Source organism: Primulina tabacum, chromosome 5, assembly GCF_025594145.1.
Source record: "Primulina tabacum isolate GXHZ01 chromosome 5, ASM2559414v2, whole genome shotgun sequence".
In the NCBI taxonomy this organism is placed as follows: Eukaryota; Viridiplantae; Streptophyta; class Magnoliopsida; order Lamiales; family Gesneriaceae; genus Primulina; species Primulina tabacum.
In genome coordinates, this window is record NC_134554.1 from 18567490 (window position 1) to 18587075 (window position 19586).

At 31.2% G+C, this 19586-nt stretch overlaps 2 protein-coding genes and 1 long non-coding RNA gene across 4 annotated transcripts; 2 read left to right on the forward strand and 1 right to left on the reverse strand.

Moving 5' to 3' along the window:
- Nucleotides 1-3208: 3208 nt before the first annotated feature.
- On the reverse strand, nt 3209-4233 carry LOC142544908 (uncharacterized). Its single transcript, XR_012820134.1, has 3 exons — nt 4142-4233; nt 3986-4061; nt 3209-3551 (listed from the first exon to the last, which is right to left on the reverse strand). It is a non-coding gene; the product is annotated as an uncharacterized LOC142544908 (long non-coding RNA).
- A 5691-nt stretch (nt 4234-9924) lies between these two features.
- LOC142544217 (uncharacterized) lies at nt 9925-11462 on the forward strand. Its single transcript, XM_075651276.1, has 3 exons — nt 9925-10459; nt 10550-10687; nt 11428-11462. Exons 1-3 carry the CDS (start codon nt 9925-9927, stop codon nt 11460-11462), a joined length of 708 nt encoding a protein of 235 aa, XP_075507391.1.
- Nucleotides 11463-14598: 3136 nt separating this feature from the next.
- Nucleotides 14599-16101, forward strand: LOC142547206 (large ribosomal subunit protein mL54). Of its 2 annotated transcripts, none has more exons than XM_075655370.1 (2): nt 14599-14737; nt 15521-16101. In XM_075655370.1, the coding sequence occupies exon 2, from the start codon at nt 15531-15533 to the stop codon at nt 15930-15932; it is 402 nt and encodes a 133-aa protein (XP_075511485.1). In that variant the 5' UTR covers nt 14599-14737; nt 15521-15530; the 3' UTR covers nt 15933-16101. The 2 variants fall into 2 exon arrangements, with proteins under 2 accessions (XP_075511485.1, XP_075511484.1); XM_075655369.1 differs by having other exon boundaries at nt 14612-14737; nt 15503-16044.
- The last annotated feature ends 3485 nt before the right edge of the window (nt 16102-19586 follow it).

The window sequence follows — 19586 nt, forward strand, 5'->3', positions numbered from 1 at the left end:
ATAAATAGAGGATCACTGTTGCATACTCTAAAATGGAGGAGGCAAATAGAGCACGGTTGGAGAAGATTTTATCCTCTAAAATGGAGGAATCCTCCATTATGGAGAACGGTTGGAGATGCCCTTAACACTTAACATTGTTCTTATCCCAGCACAATGAACTGTTGGCCAAGCTTTTTTGAATCATTTCTTTATTTTTGAACTTGGTTGGACAAATTAAGCTTTTACCAACACGTCGTTAAATATGATTTACGGATAAAAACGATATAGAGGGGTAAATAGTGTTGGAATATCATTTTCTCGCATCCATACTGCAGCAGAAGTTTAATTTTTTTTATGACGTTCAAAATGTTCCTTGGACGTCGTATAAAATAAAAACGTTAATAGGGCGTTTGGAATAATTACCTTGTGTTCTCAACGCCGGATAAAAAACTATTCCACATTTTAAGCGAAGATAATCATTCTTTTAAATCCCTACGAACAGATATCCCTATTTTGATCGTCTAATTAGGTTCACGATCGGAAAGTGCGTTCTTTGTTTAGATCACACTAGAGATCTAAATGATTTAGCATCGAAATTGGATTGCCGGAATTTCAAAAATCTGACGGTGTTGCAGTGGTATCGAGGCGGAGGTGCGATGGAAGAGGGTGGCCAAATTTTTCCTTCGAAAATTCATGTTGGCCAAAAATTTTCTATGTCAAAGGAGAGAATTTTGTGTATTTTTCTTGTATTATTATCTTGCATGTTATCGACCTTTGATAACATATTAATAAAAACACACTAACGCAATTCTACCAGGATTCATAATCCTAATCTCATTAGTATTCCTTTTTTGTTCATTAATTAAAATTCTCATGTAGTATATGCCATGCAAAGTCAATTATTGATAACGTATTATGTAAAATTAAATAATCATTATTTAATTTCTTAATTAATTATTCAATTCTAGACCCCTCTCGAATTTTACATGAGAACCATGTACATATAGTAGTCGCCACTACTAACATTATTGTTTAATTAGTAGATTCTAAATTTACTAAATAAATAATTGTGACTACATTATAACTCTGATAGACTATCAGAGTACTTCGATGTATCTAGGGCACAAATCTTGTTCAAATAATGAAAATCGAAAATTTCAAAGTACAATTTCCATTGATTCATTTTTTGTAGTCGTTAGTTTTGTGAACCCATTCACTAAAACAAGCAGTAACACTCTCTTTACTTAATTTGAAATTAATTTATCTTCAACGATTTTCATTACATGGAATCCACTTATAAACTCATCTATAAGCAATATGTTTGACCTCCATCAAATTACAGTCGTCTGACTATCTCAACAGAAACATAAAATCCAATACTTATGTGACTCTCAATAGTTCAGGGATACAGCTAGTCGTGGGTCACACTTACATTGTGATTTAGAATAACATTTAATATTCTTATTCAAACTTACCCTAATTTGCTCCATTCTTTTCATTAACTATTTGATAAAAAATGTCAGAACTCAAGTCTGATCGCACCCATCGGATAATGGTAAGACGTCTAGTAGAATCGTCTCATAATCCCCTAAATATCACTGATAGTGCTTGCAAGAACCTTAAGTTATGGTTAGCATACAATACGGTCCCTTCAATTCATATATCCCGATCGAATCTGAAATCATTGATATATCGAGAGTTGCAAATGAATTTGATAATGATGTGATGTATCTTTGAGTAATAATAGTGACATCGCATGTACAACTAGGAAAACACATTTCCCTAAAGCACATGTTTTGCACTGGCCAGAGACTCCTTGTAATATTAACTTATCAGATCATATATAATATCTTTACACATAGGTGAACGGTGAATCTCTGACTACAATGCATTGTCTCCTACGTATTTCGAAATTAAACCCAACCTCGTCATATGTTAACCCTCAATGGAGTCGGCAAATGGACTAAAGTGCATGCTAATACATAGAGCCTATACGTTGTCTCGGGTCAAAGGACTAAAGGTGTACAACCATAACCTCATATATTTCTACTCGATAAGTGATAATCACTTGGACAGTCCGATGGAGGATTGTTCAGTGCATCATCAAATGATCACCATCTGTATGAATGAACATCTACATGTCCTTACCAATGAAACATGACATTTAAATTACAGATGTTAGTCTCAAGCTCAGACGACGTCTATCCTTATTTTAGGCGGCTGATTCAACTAAGAACATGTTTAGAATATACGATACACTTCCTGATGAGTTTCATTACCTTACCTTGCGAGACAAAGCTCATGGTACTTATTGTATATTTAATAACTTTATCAACGCAGCTTGCATGTGTATACAGACAGAATAAATACCACAATTAGATCAAACCGTAAATTATTATTAAAATAAATATTATTTTATATAAAATTTAATAAAACGCAGCCAAAAATTGATCATTGTAGAACTTGGTTAACTCAAAAAAGAAATTTCCTTGGGTTTTTTTCAGAACCAGAGAGCACAGAAGAGATACAACAGCTAGCTATTTTGGTAAATGTGGGAGAGTATATTCTACCAATACTTAAAGTTAAATCGACCGTTCTAGAGTCTTTCATGACAAATTTGGGAGAGTAAATTTGGTCAATTTTTTTTAAAAAGAAAATAACCTTCCAAGTGTATTGAATCATATCGGAGAGGGTTGATTTTTTAAAAAAAAAAAGTTAGACCAAACTTAGTTTCTTAAATTGTCTCTTTTTTCATCAGAATATTTTTTTAGATTGACACGTCTTTGAAGAGGGTTGATTTTTTAAAAAAAGTTTGACCAAACTTAGTTTTTTAAACTCTCGTTTTTCATCTGTATTTTTTTAAGATTGAGAAGTGTTTGATATAATTGTATTTTGAACCAAATACCTCGTCTCAAACTTGGAATTTTGATGTCCTCAAACTTGTAACCTTTATGTCAGATGTGGTATATATTATTGGCTTTTCATCTTAATTCAGCTTTTCCACTTTATCTTTGATATCATATAATGTAAAAATTATTCAAATAAAAGAGATTTACAGACAAGCAATAAGTCATATTCAGAATATCAGTCATGTCATCTAAAAGGCTGAATGAACTCAAAAATCTCAAGAATTCAAATATTATTTTGAAATGAATGTCCTCAGACCATCTGATTTCTAAAACATTACTGATCCTGCAAGTTCTCATTCTCGCAAAATTTGATCCGTCGAAATCTCAGTTATAATAAACTGTGACCATTATATTCTTCTCGTCAAAAGATCAAAGTGCCCCCCTTCCATCCCATCCACACCAAGTGATTTCAGGGGATAATTAACGCAACGAGGGTCGGAGACCACTTCTTAATCCTATAGCTTCTTGGCCTCAAGATATCAGGCTTAAGTCTTTGTGGGTGTACACAATGCCTTTATCACCATTCACCACTTGGCCATTTCCTCTAGCAATCCTATTATCCGAACAAGAGTGTTCAAGTTTAATTGTCACAAGAGTTTTTGGGTAAGGTGCTCGGAATACTCAGCATAGAGCTTGCTGGAGGTCCACCAAATATTGCGACACCTGAGATTTATGCACATCATTGCAGCATCATAGCCAAATCAAGGATCGTTTGAAGGGTACATGGCTTCCGGTGCGAACTTTAGTATACTCCCAAAATATTTATTTAAATCAATGTCCAATGTGTTATGATCCTTACATACCAAATTAAGATACTTGTTATAAGCTTACAGTAAGAGAATGATTCAACTTTTATCATTATTATTAATTTCCAATCACCCCAGCTTAAAAAGATGCACAAAATAGTCGGGTGATGATCATAATACTGGAATTCGGAACATGTCCATACAGATAAATGAACTTTTTGTCATCAATTTCTCAAACCAAGAAACTCCAATTAAATTTTTTTTTTTTTTTTTGAAAGGAAGAAACTCCAATTAATTTAGTCATACGAAAAGGATTTTGGGGAGTGAGCGAGGATTTGGGAAAAGCCCAACCTTTGATTTGAAGTCCCACAGTAAGTACATTTAGAACCCGAGTCTCGACCAACTCCTTATGAACAAGCAGTGTTTCCTTCAAAATATAGGGAGCACTGTGGTAAGGGGTCTATTAAATTTTTCAACAATTGTGTAAGAATGAAGAATAGAACACACCATTGCATTACAGGCAGCAGGATAATCTTTTTTTGCATCTAAAACGATCTGCTTAGCTATATCCATTTTAGCTGCTTTATCTACAAAAACATTGAAGGGAAATATAATTACTGTATTAAATTTATTTCTCAAGATTATATGATTTTGAATATTTAATTATGGTTTTATCTTTTTAAATAATGTGATAATTAATGTGGTAATTATGCAAATATTTTTGTGATATGGTATATTTGTTTGAAAAGAGTTTGTTTCTAATAAAACTCTTATTTTCCGTATTATGTAGGTTTCCTTGTTGATAAACATTAGGATTATAAATAAGATGATTAATCTCATGCAAGTGGGGGTGATTACGCAGAAGCACATACATACTATTGCACATTTGCACGCCATAAATGTAACGCCCCAGATTCGACGACTGTCCTCACTGTACCAAGGCTAGTCTTTTTAGCGTGCTTATGTCCTCACTCACACGCACCCTAGGAAACTTCCCAAGGGTCACCCATCCCAAAATTGCCCCAAGTCAACCACGCTTAACTTTAGAGTTCTTATGTGATGAGCTACCGAAAAGAAGATGCACCTTCGTGATATGAGTAGTACAAATCAAATCTTTTAAGCTCTCTTCAACTATACAGTCCATTACATTTAACAGTCTCGGAATCCCTCTCATTCCGGTGTGGGATCGGTTCATTCATGTTCCCTCCACCTAGAAGCCTGCCAGGAGCCGCTCATTGTCCGTGCAACTCATGGCACCGACGATCACCCCCCGTCCTCTTAGGCCCCGGGCCTCACAATAAACTTTAGAGAAAAAAATCTACAAGGTTGCTACTGATCGTAGAGTACTGCTGAATCCACACGTTGCCGTGATTTTTGGAGAAATCTGCAGACAACAACTGTGAAAGAGTTGCTGAAGATTTGTTTTTTTGTTGCTCTAGTTTTGGCATCGTGTTTTGCTTCCTTATATATTGTTTTAATGTTGTTCTTTGTTTTAGGAAATTGATTTTTGATTAAAATCACTAGTGATAGTTTTTGTGTAAACACGTTAGTTTTGTAGTGATTATTTTTGCCCTGAGACATCGTGTAAGTATTTATACTTGTGCAAAATTTATTCAATTCCATTGTATTTACGTAAAGTTAATTTGTGTTACAAACTTATATATTCCGCTGCATGTTATCTGAAATGTTGTAACATTTCATACAACAATTAATTATGATAAACACAAATTCACGGTCATATACTGTCTTACTCGCTTTCCTGTCAAACAAAATATAACAAGTTGTATCAGAGCCTACTCTTGATATACTAAGTTCTTATTATGGTTAATTTGTATGACAGATGATGGACACATCATTTGCAAATGTAGCACTGCTACCACCAATGTTAGATGGTTCAAACTACAGCCTATGAAAGGTCAAAATCAGATTTTATATAAAATCCATAGATGAAAGGGAATGGCAGCACGTTATGAGTGGTTGGACTCCACCGAAGAGGGTTGACGAAATGGTGATAGCCTGATAAAATCAGAAAGTAATTGGACTGCCGAAGTGCAGGTTTCGAATTACAACTCAAAGGCATTGATGTTAAGTTTAATTACAAACTGTGTATCGGTCAAGGATGCTTGAAAAATCCTTCAGAAGCATTGTGAAGGTTCTGAAAGCGTGAGGGGAACAAAGTTGAGAATGCCTACATCAAAATTCGAGAATCTGAGAATGGAAGAAACCGAAATAATCATTGATTATGATCGACGTCTCAAGGAGATAGCAGATGAAGAATTCAGTCTAGGTGATCACATCTCGAATGAACGCCTGGTAAGCAAAGTACTCCGATCTTGCCCGAAAAGTTCAACATAAAAATATGTGCAATTGATGAGGCTAAGGTGTTGGAACATTTCATGTTCGCAATCTTGATTTTGATGTTAACAAAACTTGTTATTTTGTTTTTAATAAATTTATCTAAGTACCCAGAAAGCTACCGAGCCTAAATTGAAGCTATCGAGACGTAAACTGAAAGCACCAACTGATTGCCCAAACTATTTCAGTTCAACTGATATATCAAAGACCAGTTAAACTGATTGCTCAGCTGATAGGAAGTTCAGCAGAAGACCTACAGAAGCCCGGCCAGCAGATGAAGAGCTCAACTGATGAAGAGTCCGGCTGACCAGTTCAACCGAAGTAGTGAAATCAGTTCGGCTGACGAGCCAACTGATTTCACCAAATCAGTTCAAGACCAGTTCAAAGCATCAGTTAGGAACCAATTAGTTTACAGAACACGACAAGCTTATCTCAATGGAAACCAGTTGTGCGCATGTAAGAAAAGCAATTGTTAATAAAAAGATTTTTCGGTTTTGCAATATGTTCCAATTTAGGTAGCTAGTTATTACAAAATATAATAAAAAAATTTATTTCTAGAAGTTTTAAATTTTATTAGGACCTCTAGATCTTTTGCATATAAATTATTTAGTATAATTTTTTTTAATATATGCAAATGTTATTGGTATAAAATAAAGAAAACTTTTCTCCTGGGACAGTCTCACGAATCTAGATTTGTGAGACGGGTTGACTCGATACATATTGCTTTGAAAAGTAATACTTTTGACATAAAAAGTAATATTTTTCATAAAGATGGGTCGAAGATCTGTATCACAAAATTGACCTGTTAGAGTGTCGCATATGAGTTTTTGTGCAAAATAAATTAAAATTTGTGGAAACAGCATTTCATATCATGTTAAAGAGTATCTCTTATGGGATACGTATTAATGCGAAAATTAATAATTTTTGCAAAACTCAAATTTAATATGGAAGGTTTTTTTCGCAATATTCTTATTTTTTTCTGAAAATACTCTGGGCACATTTATCCCATTTTACAAGGGTTTTATTTAATTTTTTAAATACATAGTTTTGAAATACCACTTATTTGACATTGAGATTTTTATGTTTTTTAAACTTTTCACATACATGTTAAACGCAATTCGATCTTAAAAATAAATAAAATATTATATAATTTAAAAATCATATTAAATTAATTTTTTAACAAGAAATTTTATTATATATATTTATATTAATAAAATCAATTTGATTTGATTTGGATTTTTTATTTTAATTTTGAGAAAACCAATAGCTTCAGGCTTCAAAAAATATAAAACCCCCATTTCTACCGCAAAACAAAACCTTTATATATACTAATATATCGATACACGTGTAAGGGTGGGTAACGGTCGGTTTGGTCCGATTTTACTCTACAATGGTTCGATTTTCGATTTTGAATATCTCTAGTCCAAAACCAAACTATTTTGTTACGGTCGGTTCGATTTTTTTGTAATACGGTTCGATTTATACGACCGGTTATATATTGTTACCTAAAATTTGTTAAGAAATAAAATTATACATCACTTTATATCCTTAAGATCTAAATATATATATATATATATAAATTGTGTTGTGTACAAACATGTCATACGAATATAATAACAATATATAACTAATTAACCATGTAAACACGGAAAATGCATGAATTCAACGGAATATTTAGTAATATGCATGATAACAAGGTGTCAACCAGCTCGAATAGAACAATAATCATCTTACGAAAAAATTTAAGAAATACATACAGAAAAGAAAAAAAAACATCGACGGGTGAGTGGTGAGAAAGAAGAGAAAACGATCGGATTGAAAATTGAGGGTTAATGATACTAAGTTCATAAATCTTAATAGGCCCATTATACATAAAAGTCTTATACTTAATAACAATATGACCCATTCATTATACATAAAAACCTATAATTAACAATAACATGGCCGGTTCGATTATTCGGTTTTTTGAGGGATTTTAACCGAAAATCGAACCGAAAAACCGAAATTCATAAATTTTAAAACCATAACCGACCGAAAAACCGATAAAACGAAGCATTTAAACCGAATTATTCGGTTCGGTCGGTTGTACATTAATTTTTATAATTTATTTGATTTATATTTAAATGATAATCGAAATATAATTATAAAAAATAACGAGAGATTACCCTGCAATTTTGATAAATTTATCCATAATAGAGGACAAAAATAGATATATTTATTTTGGTGTAGGCGGTTTCTATCATGTGTATGTATGTATGTGTGTGTATATATATATACTTATACTTGAAGCCTGCAAACTCTCAAGTTGGCCAGTTTCCTTCCAGTACCAGGTCACAATCCAGTTACGTGTCACTCCACCAACAACAAAGGCCAGGCCCAGCACCACGTGGGACTTGCTCTTTCCTCCACCACACAACTTGCTTCCGGTTGCACCTCTTTTCCTTCGCCTCTTCAGTTCATCCATCTTTCTCTGTTTTCCTTATCTTGATTTTCCTTCGTCCAGGGGCGGAGCCACCTTTGGGCTAGGGTGGGCTCCAGCCCCACCTCTATTATTTTATAAAAAAAAATTTAATATTTTTAAATTATATATTTTTTCAGCCCATATTAAAATTAAAACAAATTTTTTATAAGTTTTATTTTTCTATTTTTTGTAGTCTCATGTTTAAAAATTAAAAATAAAACAATTCTCGTAAATCATAATTCATTACTATTTATTGGTCGTTTATTGTCATATGCTATGAAATTATGTAACTTTGAGATAAAAAAATTCAACGACTCTAAAATTATATTGAATATTTAGATGTGATTATTCAAGTTGCAATAATATTATCTTATGATGTATATGAATTTTGGAATTTGAATTTTTACCCTAAAAACTATTGTTCAATATTTTTGGAATAATAATCAATTGGTTGAAATGTATAATGATTATTGATGTGCAATTATTATTGGGCTTGTTTTGTGATTTTTCTATTTATAATAACCGAAAATTGAATAAGTATGAAATTTGAAAAATAATTCTTTGTTATAAAATTTTGAGAATATTAAAATTTTCTAGTTAAGTAACTAAGAGAAAGAAGAAAATAAAACTGTCAAGTTATTTTTAAATCAAAAGAGCATATATCAAAAAATAACGAGCAAACATCAATTACAGTATATGAGTGAATAAAATATTGGTTTCAACCAAAATAACAGATCAAAATGAATTAATTTGAAAATTCGGTTCAGTGTTGAGGTGCAATAATTGTCCCTACTAGGTAGAGCGATCAAACCATGACGCTTGAGCTGCTGTGCGATTTAAAATATTTGAGTTGCATCATTACCACCAACTATAGCTTTTGGTAAATCGGCAAACGTTTGATCCTACATTCGGTTAATTCGAAAGTTCGGTTTAATTTTTTTAAAATATAGGTTAGTTCGGTTCGATTTCATTTTTTAACATAAAATTTCGGTTAACATAACAAACTAAACTTTTATAAATAAAATTAATATTATTAAGTTTTTTAATAAAGTTTATAAGGATATAAATATTACAATTTCTAATAAAATCTATTAAACAATAGTACTATACTTAAAAATATTTTTTAATAAATAATATTTAAATTTATTTAATCTAATTTTTATATTGCAATTTTTTATTTAAAACATAATTATTGTAAAAAAAATTCTAAAATTTCGGTTGATTCTGTTACTGATCGAATTAATCGATTTTTTCGATTTGGTTTGTTAGGTTTTCGTAGTAAAGTTCGGTCGGTTCGGTTTGTTAGAAAAAAAGTTCAGTTAAATCGATTCAATCGATTAACTGAATCCAGTTAATTAGATTATGTTAATCTCCATAAAAAATTCAGTTAATTCGATTACAAGGATATTAATTAGATTAATTCGATCAGTAACGGAATCAACCGAAATTCGGTTACAAGGATATTTTTATGGAGATGCAGGAGGAGGAGGCCATTTTAATGGAAGAAAACTCAACTTCGATAATGAAAGATAAATCTGTTCAAGTGTGTGTTGAAGAAGAAGTTCCTATTGAAATTTCTTCTCCACATTTGGAGTTCTTTCTTGACCATAGCGGACAAAGGCTTGTCCCCATTGAGTTGATCGATTCAATAGAAGAACATCAGAGCAACGACAGTTTCATGATTGAACATCATGGTACAACTAAGGTTCAAGAATTTGGTTTTGATTGCGGGCTTCAGGTCCAAAAAGAGGATGGATTTGTTATGAAGACCGTGAGAAGAATAGTGGAGGTGGATTCAGGTCCTGCTGTTGATATCAACGAGGAACCTGAATTTCAAGGGCCTGAGTCAGTGGAGATCGAAGAGACTAAAGTTTCAGAGGTTTTTCATGCCAAAAACTTTGAAGAATTTACAGATTTTGATGTAAAGCAAATTCCATCTGAATTAGCAGGTGAGTTTGACCAAGAACTGGAAGGGGCAGAAGGGGAGAAGCATTCTCATGTCACCAATGGTACATACGTTTGTTATTTGAAATACTTTCATCAAATATCGAAGTTACTGATTATATATTGAATTCATTCCATTTGTCTGAACAATGTAGCTTCTGAAGATTTTTCTGAAATGGTGACAAATGAAAATGAAGCAGACATCTCAATTGGGACAGAAATTCCCGATTTAGATATAACAGATGAAATGCAAAATCAAGTATCTATTCATTCATATGAAGCAGAACATCATGGTATTTGGCTTCATCGTTTTACCACTTTGAAAAGTTTCAAAACAATATATTTGAATAGAGACGGGACTTCAACTTTCATTCAGTACAACTCGTTACTAAGTCAAAGTCAAATAAAAATGAATTGTCATTCCAAATTGAAATTTATTGGCATCAAAATATTAAATAGCTCGGGTTATTCAGTTGATTTAGTTAAATAAGATAAAGTGATATTATTCTTTTATTTATATCCTCTTTACCAGTATACTTGTTTGACCGATTAAAATATTAAATGATTCTTACTTTTCTTAATGGACCTCCACTCTAATTGTGCTTTTATATGCCAAAGCACATCATAATTCGTTTGCCTAAATTAACTTTGTCATACTAATATGTAAAAGGTATTCATCTCGAATTGATTATTTTTTAAATAGTAACATTTTAATGAGTGGAACAGTCTCAAATAAACATATATTGAACAATTTTTTCATAATATAACTAACCAAAAAAAATCTTTTGCAGTGAAAAATAATATTTTAGATATAAAAAATAATATTTTTCATTCGTTGAATACTTTTAACTTATCAACAGTATTTTACAAAATATTTATTCAAACATAACAAACGAAAATGATAATTTTTTAGTGAAAAATAATATATTCTATGGTTCATGTTAGGTCAAAGATTTTTTTATTTATTTATAAATTTAACATATAAAACAGTATCACATATGTTTTTTTTTTTGCTCATTTATATTATCTTTAGATCATATTTACAAGTACATCAGGTCTCAAAACTAATAGTAATAGGATAGCACCAAAAGCTATTTTGCCTTGTTGCATTTATTTTTCTCGTTTAGGAAAGTAGAGAAGTTCAAATCCCTCATCTTATGTATGAGAAAAAAACATACAAGATATATTTTACAATGTGAAGTCTTTTGTGAGATTTCCAGCTCGAAAGCAGTGTTGATTCACTATATTCCCATTTTGTGGGCAAACAATCTTTATTAATGTTTTGATAGGAACTAATATTTGGAAAGTGTCATGAACGGGACCAAATATTTTTAAAAGGTTAGGAGGCAGCGGTATTATCATGTGTCGTACCTTGGATTATGCACTTCCGTTTAAAATTTATGCAAATATTACATTCTTTAGTCTTTAGTAGAGACATCACCATTTGTTTTTTTTTTTTTTTTTTTTCCTTTTTTTTTTAAAAAAATAAGAAGAAGAAGAAGAAGAAAGCAGAACTTCAAGCGCAATCATTTAGCTGTATTAATTAATTATAGTTTATTAATTTTTTGAAGGACGAATAATAATCGACCTACCCAAAAAAGTTTGCTTATGCTTTAAGCATAAACAATTGTGAAAGCATCTCTTTGCGTACTCGTTATTTTTAATTTACATCAATCGATGCACACTAGAAAATATATATAATATATATAATGTACACGTGCGATGCACGTAGGTGACTAATAATATAAAAATATAATCACGAGAATTAGATAATGTTTAAAGTCGTTTGAATAACATCATGTTTATAAGTATTTATCAATCTAAATATATCAAAACATAATACATAAAAATACATCATGACAATAAATCATATATATTTACTTATTTATATGACATTTTTCAATTCGCGACATAATACAGCTCTCTTAAATGATAAATCAGCAAAAGATTTTTCATTCAAATATCATTCAAAACGGAAAAAAAAATAAAAATAAAAATAACATAATTGTGAATTTTACCAAAATCAAAACCAAAATTTACTTAAATAGAGTACACATAGACAATGGACCATGAATCACAAAAATTGACTAAGAAATGTAAATAAATAATTTTTTTACATAAAGTTTATAACAAAAAGAAGAATGTGAATTAATGTTCAAATCTATCTAAAATAGACAATGAATCACAAAAAAAACTTAAAAAGATATATTAATTTAATTTGCTAATTTAAATGAACAAGGAAATGTAAAAAAATAATTTTTTTGGCATAAAATTTAAGAAATAAAGAGAAATATGTATTAATGTCCAAATTCATTTAAGATGGACAATGAATTACAAAAAAATCCATAAGGTAACCTAATTAGATATTCATATATTATACTATACACCTAGCTAGGACACTTCAATAATTAAGGTCTCGTATATATATATACTAGGAATGATCACGTGCGATGCACTGTGGGTGATTAATAATGAAATATATAATAACGAGATTTAGATAATTTTTAAAATCGTTTGAATAACATCTTGTTTATGAGTAATTATTAATATAAATATATCAAAACACAATAAATAAAAATACATCATGATGATAAATCAAATATACTCACTTATTTATATAACATTTTTCAATTTGCATAATTATAACATAATGACAGCTCTCTCAAATTAACAAAGATATTTTTCATCCAAAATCATTCACAATGGAAAACAATAAAAATAAAATTAAAAGAATAGTAAATTTTTCTAAAACCAAAATCGCAATGTATTTAAATGGAGTGCATATAGTGATTGTAAAATAAAATTCTCTTAATTAACTAAATTATCATAATGATGTTAAAATAAAACCCCTAAACTTGTTATTAAGTTAAATATCAATTGTGTTTTTGCTAACTTTTAAATCCTTGGGAATTTTGTTTAACTTTTTCCTTTTTTAGAATAGATATTACACATCAACTCAAATATTTTAAACGATATAGTAGCTCAATCGTCATGATTCGATATATGTATCCAACAAGGACAATTACTGCACTCCAACAATATCAATAATTACACTAATTGCAATCTATGAGAATCGATCTCATGACTTTGACTCTTATATATACCAATTATAAGATCATGCATTTGCCGCTTTACCAAAAGTTATAACCGGGATAACGATGAAACATTAACTAAAATCTTTTAAAATCGTAAAACAATTCAAATGTCACATTTGGATTGTTATACTTTACATAAACAATTATTGCACCTAACAAATATGATACAGTTGTTATTTTACATTCTAGAAATCATTTTTCTAAATCAAATTTATTCTCACTAATCAAATAATTTCATCGACCACAAAGTAATTTTAATTACTAATAATAATTTAAACACAAATATTAATTGTTAGGGTGACCACTCTATGTCATCATCTATGCTTCATTAAGTTGCACTCATAGTGATAATGCACAATGAATTGGTAAACATAACTTAGTTAATTTAATAAGTGAGTAATATTAAATAACAATTTTGTTATTTTGAAATGTGAAAAATAGTTTATATATATAAATTCATTATATATAATGATAAATTAATTAATACGTAGAAAAGAGAAAAAATTATTTTTTATGTATGTAATTTCATCATATACAATTAAAAATTAATTAATTGATTGAAAAGAACAAACAAGATAACAAATCAATATATTATATATAAAGATTTCGTAATAGAATAATGCTAATATAATCATACTTTGTATTATGTTTAGAACACAATTGAAAATTAATAACAAAATATATAATAATAGAAACTTTAATTTTAAAAACATTATTATCTAAAATATTATCATAATACATAATGAATCATAAATGAAATCATTAAATTATTGAGTAACTATTTATTTAATTATTATTTAAATCAATTTATAAAAAAAAGATAAGATATAAATATTAAATATATATTAAATATTCATTATCAACCATGAAAAAATATACTTAATTTTAGTAACAAATTTTAGTTAGCAACAAAGAAAAATTATGGGTAAATTGATAAATTAAATAAATATGCATTAATATCCAAAGATATTTAAGATAGATAATAAATTAAAAAAGAACTCATCAAAAAATTATTGATTTAATTTGCTACATTAAATGAATAAATATATATTGGAAAATTCACAAGTTAGAAGTCATATATTTACATTTACATGTACGTTAGATATAAGAGCCAACAAAACAACATTCCAAGGACCCTTGTTCCCCGTCCCCAAACGAAGTTGAGACCGAAATCGAGAGCTTAGGTTACGGAATCGGAGCGCCTCCTTTAAATCTTCCAAGAACAGGGTCCATCGATCCAAGGAACAGGTAACGGACGTTAGTTTTATTTAGCCAAATTCCTCGTTTTTTATTTTCGATTTCACTGCGACAATGCAGGATTTGAATTGGGGACAAAAAGTCGAGAGTGAAATCTTTATCTGTATCCCTTCATTATGACCATGTTATTAGTTTTCTATCTGTTCTTTATGAAAAAGAATTAAGATGGATTGTTTGCTTAATGTTTGTGTTAAGTTGGGAAATTTTGATAATTTAGCCTTTGGTGAAAATGGAGTAGCGATGGCGAATTGGAGACATCTCTAGTTCGCTTTTTTTTGTATATGATATTGGTCTTTATCAGCCATCTTACCCTTTTAGACACTTCTTTGTTTGGTTAAGGGGACGATGATTAATTAAGTATTTAGTGATAAATAATTTGATTGTAAAGAATGAAAAAATACATTAGAACTAATGAGCGAATCGAATACAGGATGAAGAACGTTTAATCTGTCTTTTTATCATCATATGTGCCAAATAGTGCTTTTAAAGGTATAAAGAAGTTCAAAGTGATTGCTGGTTACTGCTCTTAGGTCTGAATTATGTAGATACAGCTTCAGATAATTTATTTCCAATTGTTAGTTATTGTTAAGAATGCATCAGTGAAAAATATTAATACACCTTTTATGGAGAATTTTTTGTTTATCTTTTCAAATTAAAGAAGGTTCACGGATTGAATAACAATTATATTTGTGAAGTCAAGTTTCAAGAAATGTGCTCGCGTGCTTATGCTTGATGTGTTATGAATTATTATGACAGCCCTCGTTCTTGCTGCAGCCTTTAAGGCATGGCTATTACTCTCATGAAATCATTACAAGGCACTGTTGTCCCCAAGGAGTTGGTTCGAGTAGTGGGCAATAGATCGTTTGCCGCTGGTGGAGGAAAAGCCAAGAAAGGTTCAAAAGGTGGTGCAGCATCAACTGCTCCAAAAGCTTCAACATTGAGCAAAGAAGTGAAGTCCACCACAGTTTTTGGTGCCAACATCCTGAAAGATGGGCAAGATCCTAAAATCTTACCTGATTCTGAGTACCCGGATTGGCTGTGGCACTTGCTGGATAAACGCCCGGCTCTCAGCGAGCTACGAAGGAAGGATCTTGAGACTCTTCCATACGAGGATTTGAAGCTTTTTGTCAAGCTGGACAACCGAGCAAGGATCAAGGAGAACAACTCTATTAAGGCCAAGAACTAGTGGAGACTTTGTGAGAGGAAATTAGTGCTTGTTTTGAACATTGGTTTTCTGCCACAATCAGGTGTATTGATTGATTAAGAAAAAATCTTGAATCAATCATGGTTACTTGCGATCATGTTTAATGGTTACTTTTGAAAATCCAACATGATTCAAAAAATAATCTTGTATCCATGCCGGGATATTTCCTGTTTAACTTGTTACCTCCAGCATCAAGAACTGATAAAGCATTATCAAAGCTCGATGGAAATTCAGCAGACAAGTTATTATTATTGTCGACAAGTTGAGAATGAACAAGGAACGCTATACCGCTCCAACTTTTTGGAATTTCACCAGAAAAAATTATTGTCGTCAAGTAGAGAATGAAGAAAACATTGTTCGGATAAGTGGCTGTTTGAGAGATCCAGTAACTGCATTTCATCGTGGTTGGAATTGCACAGCAATTAAGTTGTTCCAAAAAATTTATTGTTATTTGTTAGAAAGATTCAAAACTGCAGCATCGGGACGAAATGATGGTATGTGACTTGAAAATTCGTTAAAAATTAGATCTATAAAAATATATAAAGAGAAGACCAAATAATGTTGATGATAACTCAGGAAGACTGACATTAATCTGGCAATGATACAGATTTAAGAGTTTCACGAAAAGAATCCCAAAACCTTTGAGATAATTCATTTGAAATGTTTGCACAAGAGAGATCAAGTTGGGAAACTTTACTTGGGGTTTGGGAAATGAGGTCCTATGTTACAACAAGCTAGCTGCAAAAGGTCCAATTGGAAAGGAGGTGTCCAGTCAAGGCTCAAGTTCCAGACCATTCAGAATTGTTAGACAAATCCAATTTCTTTAAGTTGTGGAGTTTGGACAAGTGAGATTCCGAAATTGTGCCTTTTAATGGACTGAAAGAAACATACAGAACTTAAAGTTTCGAAAATCGCCTAAAACCATCAGGGCCTAAACCTCCTATTTGACTATTAGACAGGTCTAAAAACTCCAATGAATTTGGGAAGGGACCAGTCAATTGATTACAGGATATGATAAAGTGTGATTTCTGCACTTAAATTAGGATGATAATTCATTTGAATTATGCTAGTTTGGAGTGATATTATGCGTTTTGTTGTTTGTTTTATTTTTCAGGGATAAAAACAACTAAAATATGTTGAGACGTTTTTACGAGGAGAGAGAGACTAGAAAATAGGATTGAAAGAATTTGAGAAAATTAAAAGAGGATTATGATCGAGAAAGAAGCGCCTGAGCGCTCAACAATAGGCGCCACAACGCCGATTATGGAAAGAGAAGGGAGGCAGAACAGGCGCCCCCCGCACCTAAACCTCGCAGATTTTTTTATCCGAAAAAGTTAAAGAGGCGCCTCAATGCCTAATAGCAGTGCCTCGGCTCCTAGTCATACAGAACATAAAGATTCAGATTTTGGGTGAAAACACCTACCTTGTGTTGTTTCAAGAGGGGGGGACGGTTTGTCATAGGTCATTCAGCGGAGACACAAGAGAAATATTCTATAGAGGCGAGAGAGAGAGACAGTGATTGGAGAACAACTTGGCACGAAGACATGCGACGCAACATCTGTCTTTGTTTTATTTATATCTTTCTTTAAATCCTTGAATGGGTTCAAGAACATGATTTGTGTTTTCTTAATTCCATTATGAACTAATTCTATTTTACAGAGGGACGACGTAGCTTGATTTGAAACTATGATTAATATTTTGATTGATATATTTTGATTCTTCATTCAATTTGTTTATGCTTTCTTGAATTGTTTGCTTTCAATTAATCGTTCGTTAATTAAATCGTTATATTTATTTGAAATCTGACATTCGAGAGTGGGGATTTTGAATCGGACCATAGGAAAATATAACATTGGTATTTATAGAATTTGAGAGACATATAACTCCATCGAAGTCATCACAAGAATTATTGCATTTATATTATCTGATGTTTTTTTTTTTTAAATTGGGATATTAGAATCGATGTTAAGTAATAAATTTCTACTTATCACCTGGGAAAAGTGAGTAGAAAATATTGAGAATTCTTGTTTAATAAACTAGAAAATTTTATGATAAAAACATTGATATGAATTAACTATCGTGGATAATCAAGTGAAATCGAACCTTTAACACTTATCTCTCATTGATTTTCTTCTTTTTATTCTTGTAGATCGTTGTTCATTTGTTTCTATTTTATTTTATATTATAAATCTCATATTTCATGTTAAGATTATTTTAGTAACAGTATTTAGTGTAAAAGTAAATTATTCATTCTCTGCGGGACGATATTCGTACTTAATCGAGTATAAGATTTTGACACCGTATATTTACGATAAGAAATCATGCAACAAGTTTTTGGCACTACTATCAGGGAATGACTTAATTTGGTTTACACTAATATTGTTGCCAATGAGTATTAGTTTTAATTTATAGTTTAATTTTTTTTATACTATTAATTTTAATGCGAGAAACTCAAAGCCCATGATTAGTTGCTTTCTTATCCGGAAATTGAAAAGACAGCTAAAGCACTAAGCAAGACATGAATAGTAGAGCTAAAGAAAATTACTGAAAACAGAGAGGACAAAGAGAATAATAAAAGAGCGGTTCTTATTAGAGATCACTTTAAATCGGTGATAAATCTCAATTATTCTTGAATCGGCCATGGGATGATATTTGCCAAAAATTTTGAGTTGAAGTCGGTGTTCTAGCCATATATCTTAGGTTTTCTAGCCAGTTTTTGGGGCAGTTTAGTGTTAGAAGCTTTGGAGCTAGTGTCGACTCGAGAAGGGGTCGGTGAACTGGCACACAGATCTAGACATCATCAGCGAACTGACGAAGGATGCAGATATAATCCTAAAGCCTTAATAGTGATTTAAGGATCATTAGGAAGAACTTTGAACCATGTTTGTTAAATCAAGATCTGGCTTGATAGTGATTTTATTATGTTGGTATTGTCTAGTTTCAAACGAGTAAACTTTCTGTCAAATTGTTTTAGTAAAGTACGTGATGTATTCATTGAGATATCCAAACGTTGTATACACACTTATATGTTGTATATTTATTTGTTGCATGATACATATTTTACTGCTTTGGCATATTATGCATGACATATCATGTTGAGCTTGATATCTTTTGAGATATACCTCGTTTGTTGGGGCCGCTAAGTCCTGTTCTGTATTGTGACCGGTTGGACATCGAGAGCTAAAGTGTCCAACGGGACCCACGAGCTCTGATGACCTGGACATTGTAGGTCCACTTCTTGATGATGAGTGTAAGAGCCAAAACATGCTTAGGGCAGATCAGAGACTACAAACTCAGACACTTTTAGACTAAGCATGAGATTTTTGACTTGATCCTTGATATCCGAACATATTGCATGGAACATCTACTACTTAAAATAGTACTAAATTTTTTTAAAAAAACTAAATCTCAAAATATACATTTTTATTTCAAATATATATATTTATAGGCATGCATGCAATATCTACCGTCAGTCACATAATTAGAAAATAAAAGATATTCAACTACTGGATAAATGTATTGCAACTTAAAAGAGCTCAAATAAACAACATGCAAGTCCTGTCAAACCATAAATATATAAATAATAAAATGTAATAAAATATCCATGATCACTCCCATCTCATAAACATGATGTGA

Coding starts and splice junctions, on each gene's coding strand:
- LOC142547206 (XM_075655370.1), top strand. CDS start 15,531: ATGGCTATTACTCTCATGAAATCATTACAAGGCACTGTTGTCCCCAAG.
- LOC142544217 (XM_075651276.1), top strand. CDS start 9,925: ATGCAGGAGGAGGAGGCCATTTTAATGGAAGAAAACTCAACTTCGATA. Junction 10,460..10,549: donor GCATTCTCATGTCACCAATG/GTACATACGTTT, acceptor TGAACAATGTAG/CTTCTGAAGATTTTTCTGAA. Junction 10,688..11,427: donor ATATGAAGCAGAACATCATG/GTATTTGGCTTC, acceptor TATTATCTTTAG/ATCATATTTACAAGTACATC.